Genomic DNA, 18,115 nt, shown 5'->3' with positions numbered 1-18,115 from the left:
TAAGAAATATTCGTAATGCGCCTTCACAAAGCCATCGATCTTGTGCCAATCCCAGTTAGGCATTCACAACTCATATTGCCCTTTGTTCCCGATGCCGAGGTGCAATCTGTCCGATGCTGTAGCCGTGCTGTAGTTATTGGCTGCAAATGTTGCAAGGCACGATGCAGCAGCCAGCAACGCTGCAGCGAAAGATCCACTTGGGCCATGGCCTTTGTTGGTCACAGGGCACCGGCTGGCTGCCAGGCCTGTGCTACGGCGTGTTCCGAGAAGCCACAGCCTATCAGTAGGCAGGGCTTCAGGTCAAGTGGGCCTAGGGCCCTGGGTTTGGTGATCGTCTCAGCGTCACTGTTGGGGTCCCGCGTTACCCGGCCCGCCAGCCTTCCACAAAGGCAGCCAGACAACAAGGTGCTTCTCCCTCTCGGCATTTATTAAGGGACCGCAGTCCGCCTGGGCCGCTCCCACCGCGAGATATCTACATTCAAGAGTTTTGAGCCCGTCTGCCCATCAGCGAGCTCTGGTTTCAATCCCGCGATCCGGTGCCTTTATCCAGGCGCCTTCCCCTCCCTCTTCCCTTTTGAGCCGCTCCCGCCCATCTACCTCCGAACGCCGGGCTCGCATCGTCGCAATGGCGTCGCCAATCATCCCCGTGCGGGCCATCATCCCGTTCCTGGTGGCCATGATGCTCTTCACGGGCGTCTGCAACACGCTCTTGACAAAGTATCAGGTACTCAATCTAACCCCCCAGCCTCACGAGCTCCTCCCGGCGTCCCATCAGCTAACCTCCCTTTTGTCCCACGGATAGGACAACCAATGTGTCCGGAACTGTTCGGACCCCGACCCAAAGGAACGCAAGCATTTCACCCAGCCCGTCATCCAGACGCTCCAAATGTTCGTCGGTGAGATGGGCTGCTGGCTAGTCGTCGGGCTCATGGCGCTCTACAAGCGCTTCTTCGGTTCGCGATCGACCTCTTACCAGCCGGTCCGCACCGCCGCCCCCGACGACGACGACGACGACGTCAACAACCCGCGCGGGGCGGCGGACAACGCCTCGATCCGCTCCACCACGCCCCTCTCGCCCAGCAGCACCCCGCCGCCCTGCCTCAACAAGGACCACGACCACCCCTCGGTCCTGGCCGGGTGGCGCGTGTGCCTGCTCGCCCTGCCCGCCATCTGCGACATCCTGGGCACGACGCTGATGAACGCGGGCCTGCTGCTCGTGGCGGCGTCCATCTACCAGATGACGCGCGGCGCCCTGGTGCTCTTTGTCGGGCTGTTCAGCGTCATCTTTCTGCGGCGGCACCTGTACCTCTTCCAGTGGCTCTCGCTGGTCGGGGTGGTGGTGGGCGTGGGCATCGTGGGCCTGGCCGGGGCGATCTCGCCCGACAAGAAACCCGGCGCCGGCGGCGAGGGGGAAGATGACGGCAAGATTGCCGCGGACGCGGTCAGCGTGATCATCGGCGTCTTGATGATTGCCGGCGCGCAGGTCTTCACGGCGACGCAGTTTGTGCTGGAGGAGTGGATCCTGGAGAGGTCGGCTATCGAGCCGATCCGCGTTGTCGGGTGGGAGGGCATCTTTGGGTTCAGCGTGACGTTGCTGGGGATGATCGTGCTGCATCTCGCGATTGGGACCACGGATGCTGGGAGATACGGGCCGTTTGATATGGTGGAGGGGTGGCGGCAATTTTGGGAGCACCAGGCGGTGTTCGTGTCGAGCATCTTGATCATGATCAGTATTGGGTAAGTTTACCGTCTGCGATCCTGGGAGAGGGGGGTGAGAATACGTGCTAACGCAAAGCTTTCCAGCGGCTTCAACTTCTTTGGCCTGTCGGTCACGCGCAGCGTCAGCGCCACGTCGCGCTCCACGATCGATACCTGCCGTACCCTCTTCATCTGGATCGTCTCGCTCGGCCTGGGCTGGGAGACGTTCAAGTGGCTGCAGGTGCTCGGCTTTGCCCTGCTCGTTTACTTCACCTTCCTGTTCAACGGCATCGTCCAGCCGCCGCTCAAGTTCCTCCGCGTCAAGGAAGTCCAGGAATTGCTCCCCGAGGAGCCGATCGAGCATAACTAGGCACCCTCGGGGCATTCTGTACATACCTTTACCGTATGCTCGGTGGTGGATGGTCGTGGAGTTGATAACTTGTCATGTTCTATCATCAGACTGACGGCGTTCTTTTGGGTCAGGAGCATGGACTTTGGGGGTTATGTCGGAGTTAAGTCTATCAGAAGGTCATTTGCAAATTTCTCACCGAACTAGAGAGCATAAACATGTGTGGACTCACGGCGTAGATGGCGCAGGGTTCAAATCAATACGGTGTCCGATTTGTGTAGTTGTTGGTGAAGTGATTCATGCCTATCTGTCTTGGGTGTCGGGTTCTGGGGGCCCCTATCCTCCTATCTCATCTTATCCTATCCCCATCCGTACAAGAATGCCAAACCCTCCTGTCCCATCCCATCCCTTATCAATATCGGGAAAGAAAAATCAACCGTCACGCCCAAAAAACACCAGACTCCGAGCCGCTCTTCACAGTGCTAATCCCCATCCCCCGCATCCATGTTCCCTTGCTCCCGCCCCATGCATGTATGTTTAAAAAAGAAAAACGAGAGAGAGAAAATCAACGACCCCAAAGTTCTTGTTGTGCGTGCGTCCCTCCAAACCCCTACCCCACTCTCTCTCTCCTTCCTCTATCCAGAGTGAACACCCTCCCAACTCCAACCGAACCCCATTTCAACTCAACTCAAAGCCCCCAAACCACAAGCTAACTGACGGTGCAAAGCAGCTCGGCCTCGAGGATGAACTTGCCCTCCTTGTACTTCTCGCTCGTCTCGTACGCCTTGTCGTACTTCCAGCCCACCACGTCGTGGCACATGCGGCAGGTGATGTCGCGGACGACGTGGCGGCCCGTCGTCATGTTGCGCTCCGAGGCATCGCCCGTCTCGATGTTGACGACGCTGTTGAAGAGGTAGGCTTTGCCGTGCTGGCCGCGGAAGTTCTGCGCGTGGCGGCGGGGAAGAAGGGGTTTCCCCGTAAGTTAGGACGCTGAAAGAGAGAGATAGGTAGGTTTTGGGGGGGAAGAGGGGGAGGGGGGGAGGTTACTCGGCTGATGATGTCCTCGTGGTTGGCGAGGTGGGTTTTGCACTTTTTGCAACCGTAGATGCGGTTGCTGTTGAGGTAGGTGTTGTAGGCGAGGCCCATTGTGGATTGTGGTTGTTGTTACCGGTTTCGGATGGGACGGAGGGGGGGTTGCTACGTTGACAAAGTTCCCCGCGAGTTTTGGCGTCGTCTTGAGGATCTGAAAAGGTTTCGTGCCTGGTTTCCCGGGGCCGGGTGAGGGGATCAGAATATATCAGTGCCCACGGACAGTTGCTGTTTGTGTTGCGGGTGTTGTCTGTTTGTCTGAACTGCTGTGAGTCTTTGTGTCCTGCAGACACTGTGCGGGTGGATTGACAGTCGGATGTTGGAGGCTGTCCGGCGGGGCACGGTTGAGGCGACGGAGCTCTATATACTTTCGGTTTAACGCCGAAAGCCAGGTGGGACGGTCTGGGCAGGACAGCTTAGCAGCCAGGTGCGAAGGTCCCCGGCGTGGCAGGCCGCAGCAAGAGGAACAATGGACAGTCAGAGAAGGCGGACGCAGAAGAGGAGACACAAGGGACGCAGGCTGTGCCGCAAAGGGTGGCTGCCGGCACCTTATCAGCGCAGCTTGGCAACACTAGATGTCGTGTTACTGACACACTAGGAGGGAAGGATGCGATTGAATCCAGAACAAGAGACAGCTGGGCAATCTGTTGTAGAGCAGAGCGAGATGGCAGGTGGAGAGTTGAGGTTGTGAATCGATACCAGCTGGGACAACGTCAGGCCGATGGAAGGCGGGCCTGACCTTAAGTGGCCGTGGACCCCTGTACGATAGCGGGGGTTTCCTGAGGTGCTCCGCATGCTCACCACCACCGATTTGAGTTCTCACAGGCAAACCTCCGATGGCTGCGAAGTAGGAGAAGTATGTCTCCTCGGTCGCAGGTGTCGGCACATAAGTCAGTAGCAGCCTCCGAGGTGCGGCGGGTTTGACGCTACCCGCAGGTAGCCTTTGAGTTATGGGGCCTGCACTGCATCGCAATGACAAGAGAACCTTGCGGAACATTGACGCGCTCTGCAGGGGTGCAGAGTGGGGTGCATCACCCGTCCATCACATAACATCATTCAGCGCTGTTAGCGAAGTAGAGCCTTTGGAACAGCATCGGCAAGCCTGTGTGCACGAAGACAACCTACAGGTACTTTGACAGGTGTTGATGCTGCAAGAATATATTTACCGATCCACGCTCGCTAGATACGCGGGAAAGCAACCATGTACAATGAAGAATATTTGTCCCTCTAGAAGCCCTGCCTGACTCAACTGCCGCCGTCGACAATCGTCCCACAGATAGGAAACATGCATGTGTCTTGGGGAAAGATCCGCCCTCTCTCAAACCAACCGCTTGATGATGAACCCACAACGCCGGCCCCATTTTTGATCTACCATGAGAATGCCTCCTCGACGAAGTCGACAGCCCCCTGGTACTGCCTGTTCCGCACCGCCCTCCGCACCTCGTCGCTGAGCGCGCCGGGCCCGCACACCGAGACGGCCAGAGTCCCAACCTGGTTCTCCATCTCCATGCCCAGCAGCGTGTCGATGTTGGGCCGGCCGGGGAACATCTGCACCGTGGAGCTGGGGCTGTGGATCTCCTTGGTCGAGCGAGGCCGGCTGACAAAGAGCATGATGCGCAGCACCTCGCGCCGCTTCTCCATGGCCAGGATCTCGGACATCCAGGGCCGGATCCACTCCAAGTGCTCCGGGGTCTGGATGATCCACACCATGATGACTTTGCGCGTGGCCACCGTGCCGTTGCTATATCCCGCCACCAGGTCCCGCACGTGCGGTACCGCCTGGGTGACGCCCACGCCTCCCGCGAAGAGCATGACGGTTCCGTACGAGTGCAGCCTGATGGATCCCCTGTACGGGCCCTCGACCAGGCATCTCGTTACCATCTTGCCGTCCGGTTGGGCCGCCGCTCTGCTATACAGGGCGTTGGTGAAGCCCGTCCGGCCGCGGACGATGAAAGATACCGTGGTCTTCTTCATGCCGAGAACGTCGTGGCGGTCCATCGGGAGCTTATCTTTCTCGGGCTGGTCCGACTCATCGCTCCACGCAACCGTGAAAGGGTGTGATTGCCAGAAGCCGATAGTCGGCATGTAGAGATACGCGTGCTGGCCTGCCTTGAATTTCCACGGCCGTGCCATCGTCACCGTCACGCGGCAGGCGCCTCCGGGCAGGGCCTCGACCAGCGTCTTTGTGCCGCCGGCGCCCAGGTTGCGGTAGCCGAGCCGGAGGAGCCGGGCGCCGCGGTCGAACACCCATAGGGCGACAACCACATAGACGTACTTGAGCTGCGGGAGTTTCTTGAGGTCGAGGTGGTACCAGAGACCTAGGATGGACACAACCGCCAGGGCAATGTGGGCGAGTTTAAAGGTCTCGTAGTAGGCGTGCCTGAACAAGCTCGCCGCTTGGATGCCAATGGCTACCATGGCCGCAGTCGACTGCAGTCGGTTTAGTCGGGTCAGTCACTCAGAGTAGTAAACGGGGGGAAGACATACGATAAACCCCCACATCATGTATTGCACTCGGAAGACGGTGCTGAAAGCTCCGTCCCAGCCCTTTGTCGAAGCGTTGCTGACGAGGAAGGCCAAGGTGTGGGCAAGGCTCTCCAGGATAACGATACGGCCCAGCCAACGGTGAAGGAGGTTAAAAGTGTCAAACGACATTCCAAGTAGGTGGATGAGAGGGTTGTTCCTGCCTGCCATCAGAAACAGAGGTATCATGTTGACGACGGCAAGGTAGCCCGTCCGGTTCCGAACGAGCCCGGCAACGTCACGCAGCGGTCCGGAGAAGTCGATGGTCATGACGCAGAAGGCAACATTGGTTGCCAAGTAGCCGAGGAGGAAGACGAGCTGCAGCCGCGTAGGCAGTGTACCGACGTTGACGGCCGAGCTGAGCTGGAACTCGCGGTTGTGCCGCTTGCTGAGGATGGGGGCGTAGATGATGTTCCTCTTAAACCACGAGTAGTTCTCAGACGGCTTGGCGAAGTACCGCTGCGTGTCGTTTTGTAGGCACGTCACAGTCCGGACATACCTGACCAGGAGTGTCGTGAACCTCCAAGCGGCCAGAGCAATCGAGAGGGCGCCCAGAACGATGAGCAGATAGTGTGAAAGCATCTCGTTCACAACCGCCGGGTCCACGCTGGCAGTAGCACCTCCCCGCCCCTGACCACCGTCATTCCCATTCCCTTGCCCGCCCGCCGCTGCTGCGGCCGTAGTTGACGACGCCGGTCCAGCCATAATGTCTCCCGAGTCGTTCAAATCGCGATTCCTAACAATACCTTCGCGCCGCCGAGGGTTACCCTTCCCTGGCGAGTGTCGAGGTCGTTCGTTCTTTTTAGTATTGATTGGTTGTCAGAGCCCAGTTGCCACGTTTTTTATGCCGTGACCGCTATCGAAGGGTCAAATCGTCGCTGTTCAGTCCAAATGAGAGAGTCGCAACGGCTCCCAATGCTCGCCGAATCCTGCAGCGGAAGCTGGGACACCGTTGTGTGATGTGTGAGTCGCAGCGGAGTTGGTGATGGGTGTTTGTTTTGGTTTGTTTTTTGAAAACTTCCGTGTAAATGAAGGAAGGAATGGTGGTGTTGTGCTTTCGCGCTGCTACCTTCTTCACCTGGCCATGTCGCTCTCCCCGATTTTTGTAAAAGAATGTTGTCGGTCGGTCGGTTGGTCCTTGGGTTAAGGAGGCCTACAAGAAGAGAAGATGTAGGAAAGCGAACCAAAGCGACCAGCGGTAGAGAAAGTCGATGCGTGGCCGAGCGAAGAACTGGTCGGCTGCAAAATGAGAGAGCGACACTCTCAATAGAAAGGAAGGGAGCGTGCAAGAATCTGGGCAACACCCCATTCAAGAGAACAAGCCGGCCTGCCGTGGTTCGGTGGACACGGAGGAAGATCTGACCCAGGATCAGGGCCAGTGGCACGTTGTACAGATGAAGGACCAATTCGGCCGACCCCTCTTACCCCCCCCCCCCCCTTTGGAACTCTCACATGGAGAGTGCCCAGCCCGCGGTAATTTCGTTACGAGCGGGGTTCTGAGCCGTACCGTCAGCCTTGGATCCCAGCCATTTTCCGGTCCCATTCCTGTATTGCTCGGCGCAAGCGAGAAATTCGCGTTACTACAGTACGTACACTGCCTGACAGATCCCTGTTTCTGTCACTGCAACCCTCCTTCTCTTTTTGCTCTCGAAGCCAGACGCGTATGTTGGATGTGTCTTATTACTGCCAACCATTCTTACGCATGGTGAACACTCGATCTTGTGGGTGGCTAGGAGAATCCCGCCGCTGTTTTCTAGCATCTGCCATCTGGCATGCCGAGTACGTATGCTGTTCCAGAAATGGGATGGGCATCGCGGCCGTCATGCGATGCCCAGGCCGTGCCGAAATTCCAGGCGAGGAGCCCCCTTGTCTGTTGTGGCAGTGGATCGTCCTCGATCGTTGGCGGATTGCGCACATCGCTCAACACCATCAACATGCCCAAAACCCCGGTGCGATGTCCCCGGCGTGCCAATCGGACGGCGCCGTGTCGTTCCTGCATTGGCCCGTCTCCACATGGCCACGGCGAATGGCGTGTCCCCAACGGCCCTGTCGTGGACCGTGGGGCACGAGAATAGCGAGAACCCATTGGGTGACGAATGAAACAATGCATGGCCCCATTGGGCCGAACTTCATTGGGATTCAGGGGCCTCTTTCACGTTGAGATCCGTGCACCTTCATCCTTGCATGGACTCCCGCCTCCTCTCCGCCACCCAAACCCTCTCAATGCAGCCATTCCAGCAGATTGATCAGGAATTTTGCTCGGTTGGCCGTCGGAGGTGCTCCCCAACCAAGGCAGGTCGCCCCGATGCCACCCCCCGTGACACCTGAGTGGCCTGTTCTCAAGTTCTCGAGAGCAGCGCCACGCCACGTCGCGCCACTGCTCACGGTTGCCGGCTCTGAGCATTAGTGATAGCGTCTGCTTCCGCACATGGAATCCCGCGGGAATGCTTTGGGAGCGGTATCGCCTGAGAGGACGCCTGACGGTATGGTTTACATCCTGAAAATAAATACGTTTGGCGATGCCCCTTTCACGCATTGCCGCCATTGAAAAGCCTCCAAATCTAGCATAATTCACATCCTCCTCTGTCATCCGACTTGCAGCCACCCGCCGCGCCGCAGTTCCAGGCCGCCGTAACTCCTTTAGGACTCTGTGTGAGGTGGCCGGTAGAGCGGGCCCGGTAAAGGTTGCCGCGTTTTCCACCACACAATCATTGCCGCACGGCAGGGTCAATGCCACCTCCACACTACCTGGGCGGCGCCGGGCCGAGGGGCGGCTGCCGCTAAAGTGTGACTCTAGAAACCTGTATTGCTCGATAGGTGTTTCTGCGTCAAGACTGAGGCGCAGAAGAGCCAAAAGACCTCCGGCGGCAGCTAGGACATCATGGGAAACCCCCTTCACTCTCCACTATTGGACTTCGGCATAGCGGAACCAAGCCGAGATCGACGACAGCACTCGATTGCCGGGTTTTCGTCGAAAGGCGTTTGGTGTTTCAGCGATCACAGATGACGAATAAAACCGGGAGAACAAGGGGAAGATGATGGAGAAAGAAAGAAAGCGTGACGGGTGACGACAGTGGCCTATTTTGAAACAGCAGCCACGGGGCAAGTGATTTCACGCTCACCTATCGAAAACGCCGTCTCCGAATCCACAGGGCGGAGATTCGAATGCACGTCTCAGGGCTTCGTCACCGCTTTCCTGTCCCGTCGACGGATGAAGGCTGGAAATAGTTGCATCCATCTGGAGCGTCGGACGACTGTCAGAAGAAAGAGGGAAAGGGGAAAAAAGAAAGAAAGAACCTCTGTATCATGCCGGATAGGATGCAATACGGACGGGACCGACCGACCGAATACCCACCGAAAGGAGCTCAAACCCAGACACACCACATGGTCAAACAGAAACGAGATTTGCATCCCGCGCCGTGAGAAACACCAACAGCATAATTACAGGCCCATTTTGGAGCATTGAAGGATCCGGGGAACAAGTGCCTGTCCTGTACAAACCCGGCGCTGCGGTCCGTCGCCAGTTCCAAACGTCCCGCAATCTTGGCTCAGAGCACGCATAGATCGCCAACGTGGCCACCCGTGTAGCACATCACTGAGCGCAATTCTCGAGTGATGACCAAAGCAAGTCGAGCCGAGATACGCCTAAATCAGATAAGGCAGGCAGACCTAGCATGTTTCAGATTCCGTTGCATCATGCCCTACGCGATTAAGTGGTATCGGCAAAAGCCCCACGACATCGCCATCACAGATAAATCAAATCGGGACCATTCTGCTGCGAAGGCGTATTGTATCACATCCTTTCAACGCTCGGTTATCTCTTCGTCCCACATAGTATCCATCCCACACAACCAACTTGTCCATATCATTGGTATCCCTGCACATTACCCATACAACAAAACACAGCAATCGTACCCAATCCATCCAAACTCCTAGAGAATGCTCAGCTCGTCATCACTTCCCTTCCCATCCGTGTGAAACTTCGCTCCGGCGGTCTTCTCACTCTGAAGAGGCTGGAGATACACCAACGACGCCCTAGCCAACCTCTTCTTGGAACTCGTAGCCGCAACAGGACGGAAGCGTGCCGGCTTTTTGCGGCAGAGCCAGGTTTCTTTATCTACTTCCTTGTCATTACTCTTGCTGTCGTCGTTGCCGTTGTGGTAGTCAAAAGCAAGCTCGTCGCCTGTGCGGGTTATCGTGATCGGCCGTGACAGGCGGCGCGGTTTGAGTGTTAAGAAGCCGCCCCGGAGTGGGAGTCTGTCGCCGCTGCTGCTGTCCCGCCGTTGCCTCTTTTCAATAGTCGTGTTTTGCTGTTGGTCCTGTGATATGGGGTCTGTGTCTGACTCTGACTCTGGCTCTGACTCTGGCTCTGACTCTGGCTCTGACTCTGGCTCCGGGGAAGACACTACGGTATTGGGGGATGATGGTACGCTGTTGATAGAGCAAGACAGCGTGGTGTCATGTGTTTCAGAAACAAGACTGGTACTGTCCGCGTCTTCGCTTGCGTCATCCGCACCCGTTAAAGATTCATGATCGGCCTCAGTTGTTTCTGTTCCTGGAGCTGGAGATGGAGATGGTGATGCGCCTGGGTCGGTGTCCTCATCCTCAGTGGCCGTGTCGCTGTCGTCGTCCGGAGGATATGCCGTCCTTTTTGCCTCCCTCAACCGTCGCGGCGGGAGGTCGGTCGCAGGGGTGGCTGCGACCCACTCGCTGATTCCGTCATCCCAGCGGATGCCGGAGAACGTCGAAGGCTTCTTCATGCTGCCGCCGCCCGACTTTTCAGGCGTCCTGCACATTGTGACTTGTCTGGCCTGGAGGGTTTCGGCAAAGGCGAGGTCTCGCAGATCGCCGGTGTGCTCTGCCAGACGGAACGCTCCGTCCACGCGCATGTTGCTTAGGGCGCCGCCTGGAAGGCGCAGCGTCTCCAGCTTGTCACAGAACTGTGACAGGTAGATGTTGGGTGCCAGGCCTGTCCCGCGACTGCAGTAGTGCGCAATCGCACTCATGAGGGCTGTCGTGGCGTCGTACTGGAGCATCAGGTTGTGATCGTCCCTGCAGTTCTGGACGCCCTTCCACGAGGCTTCGATGACTGCCGCGGCGGAATCGGTGCCGAGAGACATGAAGGAGCAGAGAGCTAAGAGGTAGGTGCCGAGCTTTCGGCCTCCTTTCTTTCTGCCCTTCAGCTTCAAGGAACAGGTTTTGACCACATACTCGATCCTTCTCCTGAGGCACGCTGCTCTGTTTGCTGATGAGTCCCCTGCGCCATGGCTTGACCCCTCCTCGCTGAGGAGAACCACGGACCCGAGGGCCGCGACGGCTCCGACTAGGGTATTCTGCGGTGTTCCCCGGAGCCGGGTTTGGGGGACACCTCGGGGCCGTCTGGGTGTTGCAAGGTCGCAAAGATGCTCAAGTGTTGTGACGACGAAGTCGGCGGTATCCTGGCAAGGCTTCATCTCGGTGAGCAGGCGGACCTTTGACGGCCACAGGGCGATGAAACTCTTGGTCAAGATCCAATCGGCAGGCAGCAATCCCTCGGCAAGTAAGTCGGCGAGTATCCCCGGTAGCAAGGAGCTCCCAGTTGCGTCGCAGCTCCTGAGTGTCCGGAGCGGTCGAAGTGCAGGGGTTGTGAAGAGGTCGTCATCAGCTGACTGAGGTTTTGGGTACTGCCGGACCACGAAGGCATTGATAAGGCCCATGAATTCTGTAGGCGGCATGTATTCGAGGCATAACCTTATCAGCAAACCTGTAATTGGGTCTTCTAACAATCCCTCCGCAGCGGCATCTTGAATAATTTGCACAGCATGAGCGCGCAGCACCAAGCAGAGATGTCGCCATCCATCCACGGCCCCTAGAGACTCCAGCTCGGAGTATACCTCGAACGATACACCAGCGCCTTGGGCGGTGGACTTTGCTCCGTTTTCCTGAGCATCTTTCTTCTCCCACTCCTCAAGCGCAGCTATGTAGGCTGGAATCTTGCGGAGACACATGGCAAGCAGTGACTTGGAGCCGGCCGCGTGGTTCTTCCGCGGAGAGGCAACTCTTAGCAGAGAATCGAACGCTTTGACGACAGATTCATAGAGGCTGTATCTCTCGGCATCTATCGTGGGCCGGAGACCAGCCAGCTCTGCTTCAAACGCGCACCGAGAAGACTTGCAGCAGCTCACCGGGTGCTGACACCGGCCGTTGAACTGACTCGCATCTTCTCGGTACGACGCATCCGGAGCCTGGCTTGGAGATGAAGGCTGGTGGTTCCTAACGCGGCGAAGGAGGGGGGTGGGCAGCGCGAGATCCTGAGGGGGCTTGTTGTCTGGCTGGCGGCGCTGCCTCTGCGCATTCCGTTGGGGAGTAGAGAAATTCTCGGTCAATGATACCCTACGAGATGCTTTCCGAGAATACTTGCGGCATGGCTTCTTGTCGTCGTAGTCCGAGTCATCAGCGGGATAGCTTCGCTTGCCCAATACGGTCCTTCGCGGCCTCGCAGCCTGGCCGGGCGTTGTTGAACTGGCAGGGTTGTGGACCAAGGCTCTCCGCTCCTTGTCTTTCCTAAGGGCGGCAATGTGCGCGAGTAGCGGCCGGAGGAGCCGGTGACATCGTGTCGCCGTCCACGGTTGCGTCGATTCTGAAGATGCGGCGCTTAGTTTCTGATGATTGCGATGTTTTGGCGATGCAAAAGAATGGGTATCCATCAGCTGTCCAATACAGAAGCAAAAAGATGCACAACGGGCTAAGCAGATCTATGTGGCGCGCTGATATTCGGCGTCGACGATGATGCGATGCATGCTGTATGTGTATTTGTGTATTTTGCGTGCATTCCAGCGTCGCTGCGTGTTTTGATTCGTCGTCGGGCGAGGTGTGTTTACTCGATTCCCACCTTGGGCACTAGCGCCTCTTGTGGGATCCCAGTTCCCTGGGTCTTGCCTCAGTGCCACCGAATCCCGACTCGTGCCGAGCCTCGCGTGGGGTCTTGACTCAGGCCCGGGTTCTTTCCGCCCGTTAGACCGGCTTCGAACCTGCACCTGCATCATAGGTCGGTTCCCGGTAATAAAAAAAAAAAAAAAAAAAAAAAAATGCTGGACGAGTTGTAGCGCGAAAAAATTCATGACCCAAATGTCCTGAACAACACATCGTCCTGCCACTCTGCCCACTGTCGTTTCCTTCAATCAGGTGTTTCGGCAGCATATTGGATCTTCGTATACCCAATTGGGCCCTTTTTACTCTCTGTTTCTCTAGATTTGACTCTCTCTTCTCTACAGCATCCTTTTTGCTTCGAGTGCAATCTCTGCCGAATTCGTTGGCTTTCGACCTTGTAGTACTTGTTTAATCTACACTACCGCCTAGACCTACCTTCAGAATGGCTGATGTACCGTCGAACAACGCCGCCACACCGACCAGTACGTCCCACGTTCTCTTGGCTTAAACACGCGCAGCCGCCCGGTGTTCTCGGCTAACTTAGCTCTTCTTGCTAGACGACCCGGCACCCGAAACTCCTGTCGCCCAGGATACGCCTACCGAGAACCCGGCGGCGACACAGCAGTCAGAAGACGATGCTGAGCAGCTCGAAGGTGTGTGCGTTGGGACAATGCCCATGTCGCCTGCACAGCTTGTGGACCGTTCCTGACCGCTACCCAGATGCACCCTTCGCCGTGACCATCGTTCTCCCCAACGACTCCAAGACGCTGGAACTTCCGGTACGTTTTGCGAGGTAGACACGTGGAAGGCGAGTTCTAAGGCAAAACAGGTGTCGCCGTTGGAGCAGATCCACGAAATCCGACAGTCAATCATTGAGCACCCCATTGCAGTACAGTACTCGTGCTTTCACCTCGAACACAACGGTCAACGCATCAATGACTTCGTCCAAGTCTCGGACGTTGAGGGCCTCGCAGCCGGCTCCAAGCTGCATGTTGTGGAAGACCCCTACACGGAAAAGGAGGCCAGGATCCACTTCATTCGGATCCGGGAGCTGATCGGGGCTGCGGGAGATCGCACCGACACCACCCAGGGCATCCTCGCCGGTGTTTCTGTCCACGACGATGTCGTGGCCGCAGCCGCTGAGGAGGCCGAGAAGGAGGTCCAGCCTTATGATTTCAGTGCGCCGGCGGATCTGTCCGTCCTACTCCCCAAAGACACTGCCCCAGCGCCGAAGACGGTGAAGCTGATCACACTTTCGCCCTGGAACCCTCCCCCGGCTTCCTGGAGGCAAAAAGGCCACCTACTCTACTTGGCCGTCACGACCAATGAGGGCGAGCAGTACAACGTCACGGCGCATGTCGGAGGCTTCTTCGTCAACCAGTCCAGCAAAGACAAGTTCAACCCCTCTCCCCGGACCGATGCCAAGGGCGTCTCGGCTCATTCCCTGTTCACCCTTCTGGAGAAGATCTCGCCATCATTTGCCAAAAGCTTCGCCGACTTCCAGCAGTTTGCCAGCACCAAGGACCCTCTGGCGACGTTCCAGATCGGAAATACCGTCCCCTCGGCTCCTTGGCTGGTGCCATCGTCTTCATCGCCCCAGGTTGCCCACATCTCTGACGCGACAAGGTCCCAGGAGACGTTCTTGCTGGGTGGTGCTGAGAACACGGATTCGCTAAGAGACTGGAACGAAGAGTTCCAGTCGGCGAAGGAGCTCCCCAAGGACACCATCCAAGACCGTGTTTTTCGGGAACGGTTACTTGCCAAGCTCTACGCTGACTACAACGATGCCGCCGCACGCGGTGCGGTGCTAGTTGCCCGCGGTGAGGTTGCGCCGCTCAACCCCACCGAGGGCAGGGATGCTCAGATTTTTGTGTACAACAACGTCTTCTTCTCGTTTGGCGCTGACGGTGTCGGTACCTTCACGAGTGAGGGCGGCGACGAAGCTGCCCGTGTTGCCACAGGCAAGGACGTTTATGGCGTTAAGCTTGTGAACCAGCTTGACATTGATGGTCTGTACACTCCAGGCACGGTTGTCGTCGACTACCTTGGCAAGCGTATCGTTGGCCAGAGTATCGTTCCTGGCATCTTTAAGCAGCCCGAGCCTGGTGAGAACCAGATCCACTACGGTGCTGTGGATGGCAAGGACGTAGTTGCCGCCGACCAGAGTTTCGCTCCCGTGTTTGAGAAGCTGGCCCAGGCTCTCAGGGTCAAAAAGCACGCCGTATGGGACAAGGAGAACAAACGATTTGACCTCGAAGCAAGTGTCGAAATGAAGGGGCTCCTTGGGACCGACGGGCGCAAGTATGTGCTGGATCTGTACCGCATCACCCCCTTGGATATCGCCTGGATGGAGGAGAGCGGCCCTGAAGGGTTTGAGTACCCACACCGTATGACGGTGCTGCGTCCTGAACTCGTCGAGGCTCTGCAGAAACAGAAGGCTCGTGATTATGTCAGCGCAGAGTTGCTCAAGCGCAATGCCTTGAAGAAGCAGGTTGATGCGGGTGAGGAGAACAAGGAAGAGAAGCCCGAGGGGGGGAAATCCGAGGAGAAGACGGAGCAGGAGAAGAGCGAGGAAGACAAGACGGAGACCGCCGAGCAGGCCGAGGCTGCCGAGGAGAAGGAAAAGGAGAAGACAGGCAAGGACGATCGGATCGACATGTCCGACTTCAAGTTCGCGCTGAACCCCGATGTCTTCAGCGGCCAGACTCCCCAGACGGACGAGGAGAAGGAGGAGATGGCCAAGGACGAGCAAGAGGTTCGGGATGCCTGCACCTACCTTCGGGAGACCGTCATTCCTCTCCTCCTGCGGGATCTTAATGAGTCGGACATCAGCTTTCCCATGGATGGGCGGTCTCTTACCGCTCTATTGCACCGCCGTGGTATCAACCTACGGTACCTTGGAAAGCTAGCCTCCTTGAGCGATAACACCCGCCTGGAGTGCTTCCGTGAGGTCTGCGTCCGCGAGATGATTGCGAGATCGTTCAAGCACGTCGCCGCCAAATACCTGAAGACGCTGCCTCTGCCCCTGACGTCCTCGTGTCTTTCCCACCTTTTCAACTGCCTTCTAGGCACCGGACTGAACCCCAAACCAGTGGCTGAGGTCGATGAATCCTACAGGAAACTCTTCAGCGATGCGGACCTCGCCTTTGAGCAAGTCACGCCAGAGAGTCTGAGGGAAGAGGTTGAGGGCGAAGCTGCTCGCAGGTTCAGGTTCACCCTGCAAGATGGCTGGTGGGAGCAGGCCAGGCACCTGCAGCTGCTCCGCGAGATCGCCTTGAAGCTGGGTCTCCAGATCCAGTCCAAGAACTTCCTCTTCGCTCAGCCGTCGGAGTCCGAGTCTGCCCAGACCAACGGGCAGACCGTGGCGCCCGCGCCCGCGCCGGCTGAGTCTGCTAGCAAGAAGAAGAACAAGAAGAAGTCTCGTGATGGATCGCCAGCTAGCATCCCGTCGCCTGTCACGGCGCCGCATACATTCAGTCCTGACGACTTTGTCAATGTCGTGCCGCTCATCAAAGACTCTTGCCCGCGCAGCGCGCTGGCCGAGGAAGCGCTCGAAGCTGGGCGTCTCTCCATCTATCAGAACCAGCGGAAGCTCGGTGAGGATCTCCTTCTCGAGTCACTGTCACTGCATGAGCAGATCTACGGCCTTGTTCATCCTGAGGTCGCCCAAATGTACCACACACTATCGCAGCTGTACTTCCAGCTGGATCAGAAGGACGCTGCCGTGGAGCTCGCTAGGAAGGCTGCGATTGTTGCCGAGCGCACAGTGGGTCTCGACTCGGCAGAGACGGTGTTGAACTACCTCAACCTCAGTCTCTTCCTCCACCAGCGCGGCGACAGCAAGCACGCGCTGGGCTACGCCAAGCATGCCCTGAATGTGTGGAAGGTCATCTACGGGCCTGACCACCCGGACACCATCACCACCATCAACAACTATGCGGTGATGCTGCAGAGCATCAAGGCGTACCACGAGTCACGCCGCTGGTTCGAGGAGTCCCTGCGCGTCTGCGAGAAGGTGTTTGGAAGGCAGTCGATCAACTCTGCCACATTGCTCTTCCAGCTAGCGCAGGCTCTCGCCCTTGATCAGGACTCCAAGGCAGCCGTTGACCGCATGCGCGAGAGTTACAACATCTTCCGCACCGCCCTGGGCCCCGACGACAAGAACACCAAGGAGGCGGAGCACTGGCTCGAGCAGCTGACACACAATGCCGTGTCAATCGCCAAGCAGGCCAAGGAGGTCCAGGCACGCCGGGCGCGCGCCGGGTACCGCTTCGCCTCGCGCAACATTAGCGTCGGCGCGTCGGCGACTAGCTCGGCGTCGACGGAGCTACCGGGCAAGCCGGCGCCGCCGCCCTCGATGGATAGCCGCAGCATTGATGAGCTGATTCGGTATATCGAGGGCACTGACAAGAAGAAGCCGGGCAGTAGCAGCAACAAGAAGCGCGCTGGTCGCGGCAATCCGAAGAGGCGGGGCGGGGCGGCTGTGACGAGTGCATGATTGGTTCGCGGCCAGTGAGCCTGAACCTGCACATGATGTTGTATGAATGCAGGAGATACTTGAAACGCTACTCATTGACTGGCTTGGTTTTGCGGGTATTTCTGGTGGTCTCTTCTCTTAGACATGATGACGATCTTGAGAAAAGGGGGGAGGGAAAATGTTCAGGTGGTTGCATGATGTACAACATTATTCCTACACGTGTGCCTACTACTACTACTACTACTACTACAACCGGTACGGCTACCACTCCCTAACTGTCGTATTGTAGATATAAGTAAGGGTTGGGGGTTGGACATAAAAAAACCACTGGAGAGCAGGAAGCACTGGAATGGATGAGGGCGGGGGGTTAGGGGAGAAGGTATATCCATCTTGGTCTTGCTTGTTGGCGCGGCTTGTATCATCGTTATTTGCGGGTGGAAAAACGGGGAGAGCATGCCTTTGGGAGTGACAGGGTACGCTTTACGGTTTAATGAAAACAAATCTTCACTCTTCTGCAAGAGAAAGTTGGTATTCGTGTGCTGCTTCTTTTTGCAGCTGGCTGGTCTCAGTGGTGAGGGTGGCCTGCCTCGGGATGACATTCGGGGGTGAGTAAACAAGCTGGATTTGGGCGATGAGGAATTTGTTCGGGAGCGGAGAAACAGTATCAAGCTGGTGTTACACCGTCGTTGGTTTCTGCTAGCACGGGTTGATCGGGCTGTTGGTTGTATTGCGGTGGTTGGTGATTTAGCAAACCCCTGTACATGGCGGTGTTGCAATGGCATGCGAACACACTACCCTTAGGGCGCCTGGGACGGGGGCTACTGTTCTTTCCTGTACTGCATAGAACATTCTAGTGCTGCGAATTCAGGCATATAGTTCCAAAACTACAGGCTACATCAGGCAGATGACTCGCATGTCTGAAACAAAAATACGGTGGTTGTCAGATGTCATTGTTGATTCGGGGGGTGGCGGAGGGCTGGCTTGGTGTTGGCCACTTCGAGGGGTAATTCGAGGCTGGGGAAGCAAACGGGATGCTTTCGAATTGGGTCGGTGGTAGAAACCGTCCAAAC

The 18,115-nt window shown here is 57.3% G+C and overlaps 5 protein-coding genes across 5 annotated transcripts; 2 read left to right on the top strand and 3 right to left on the bottom strand.

Moving 5' to 3' along the window:
• Positions 1–625: 625 nt before the first annotated feature.
• On the top strand, positions 626–2,068 carry MFIFM68171_10632 (uncharacterized protein; the record flags this gene model as incomplete). The annotated part of the gene is made up of 3 exons (XM_071066051.1): positions 626–724; positions 803–1,737; positions 1,804–2,068. The coding sequence occupies 3 exons, from the start codon at positions 626–628 to the stop codon at positions 2,066–2,068; spliced, it is 1,299 nt and encodes a 432-aa protein (XP_070922152.1).
• A 688-nt stretch (positions 2,069–2,756) lies between these two features.
• MFIFM68171_10631 (uncharacterized protein) lies at positions 2,757–3,193 on the bottom strand (the record flags this gene model as incomplete). Its single annotated transcript, XM_071066050.1, has 2 exons — positions 2,757–2,990; positions 3,095–3,193. The coding sequence occupies 2 exons, from the start codon at positions 3,191–3,193 to the stop codon at positions 2,757–2,759; spliced, it is 333 nt and encodes a 110-aa protein (XP_070922151.1).
• A 1,311-nt stretch (positions 3,194–4,504) lies between these two features.
• Positions 4,505–6,364, bottom strand: MFIFM68171_10630 (uncharacterized protein; the record flags this gene model as incomplete). The annotated part of the gene is made up of 2 exons (XM_071066049.1): positions 4,505–5,566; positions 5,624–6,364. 2 exons carry the CDS (start codon positions 6,362–6,364, stop codon positions 4,505–4,507), a joined length of 1,803 nt encoding a protein of 600 aa, XP_070922150.1.
• Positions 6,365–9,591: 3,227 nt separating this feature from the next.
• Positions 9,592–12,838, bottom strand: MFIFM68171_10629 (uncharacterized protein; the record flags this gene model as incomplete). The annotated part of the gene is made up of 2 exons (XM_071066048.1): positions 9,592–12,278; positions 12,805–12,838. 2 exons carry the CDS (start codon positions 12,836–12,838, stop codon positions 9,592–9,594), a joined length of 2,721 nt encoding a protein of 906 aa, XP_070922149.1.
• A 172-nt stretch (positions 12,839–13,010) lies between these two features.
• On the top strand, positions 13,011–17,066 carry CLU1 (Intracellular distribution of mitochondria; the record flags this gene model as incomplete). The annotated part of the gene is made up of 4 exons (XM_071066047.1): positions 13,011–13,050; positions 13,126–13,221; positions 13,289–13,347; positions 13,398–17,066. 4 exons carry the CDS (start codon positions 13,011–13,013, stop codon positions 17,064–17,066), a joined length of 3,864 nt encoding a protein of 1,287 aa, XP_070922148.1.
• Between the last annotated feature and the right edge of the window lie 1,049 nt (positions 17,067–18,115).

The sequence above is a fragment of the Madurella fahalii genome (assembly GCF_045866475.1).
Source record: "Madurella fahalii IFM 68171 DNA, scaffold_6, whole genome shotgun sequence".
Classification (NCBI taxonomy): domain Eukaryota; kingdom Fungi; phylum Ascomycota; class Sordariomycetes; order Sordariales; genus Madurella; species Madurella fahalii.
The sequence above is the reverse complement of the archived record's forward strand: the minus strand, read 5'-3'. Positions and strand labels throughout refer to the sequence as shown.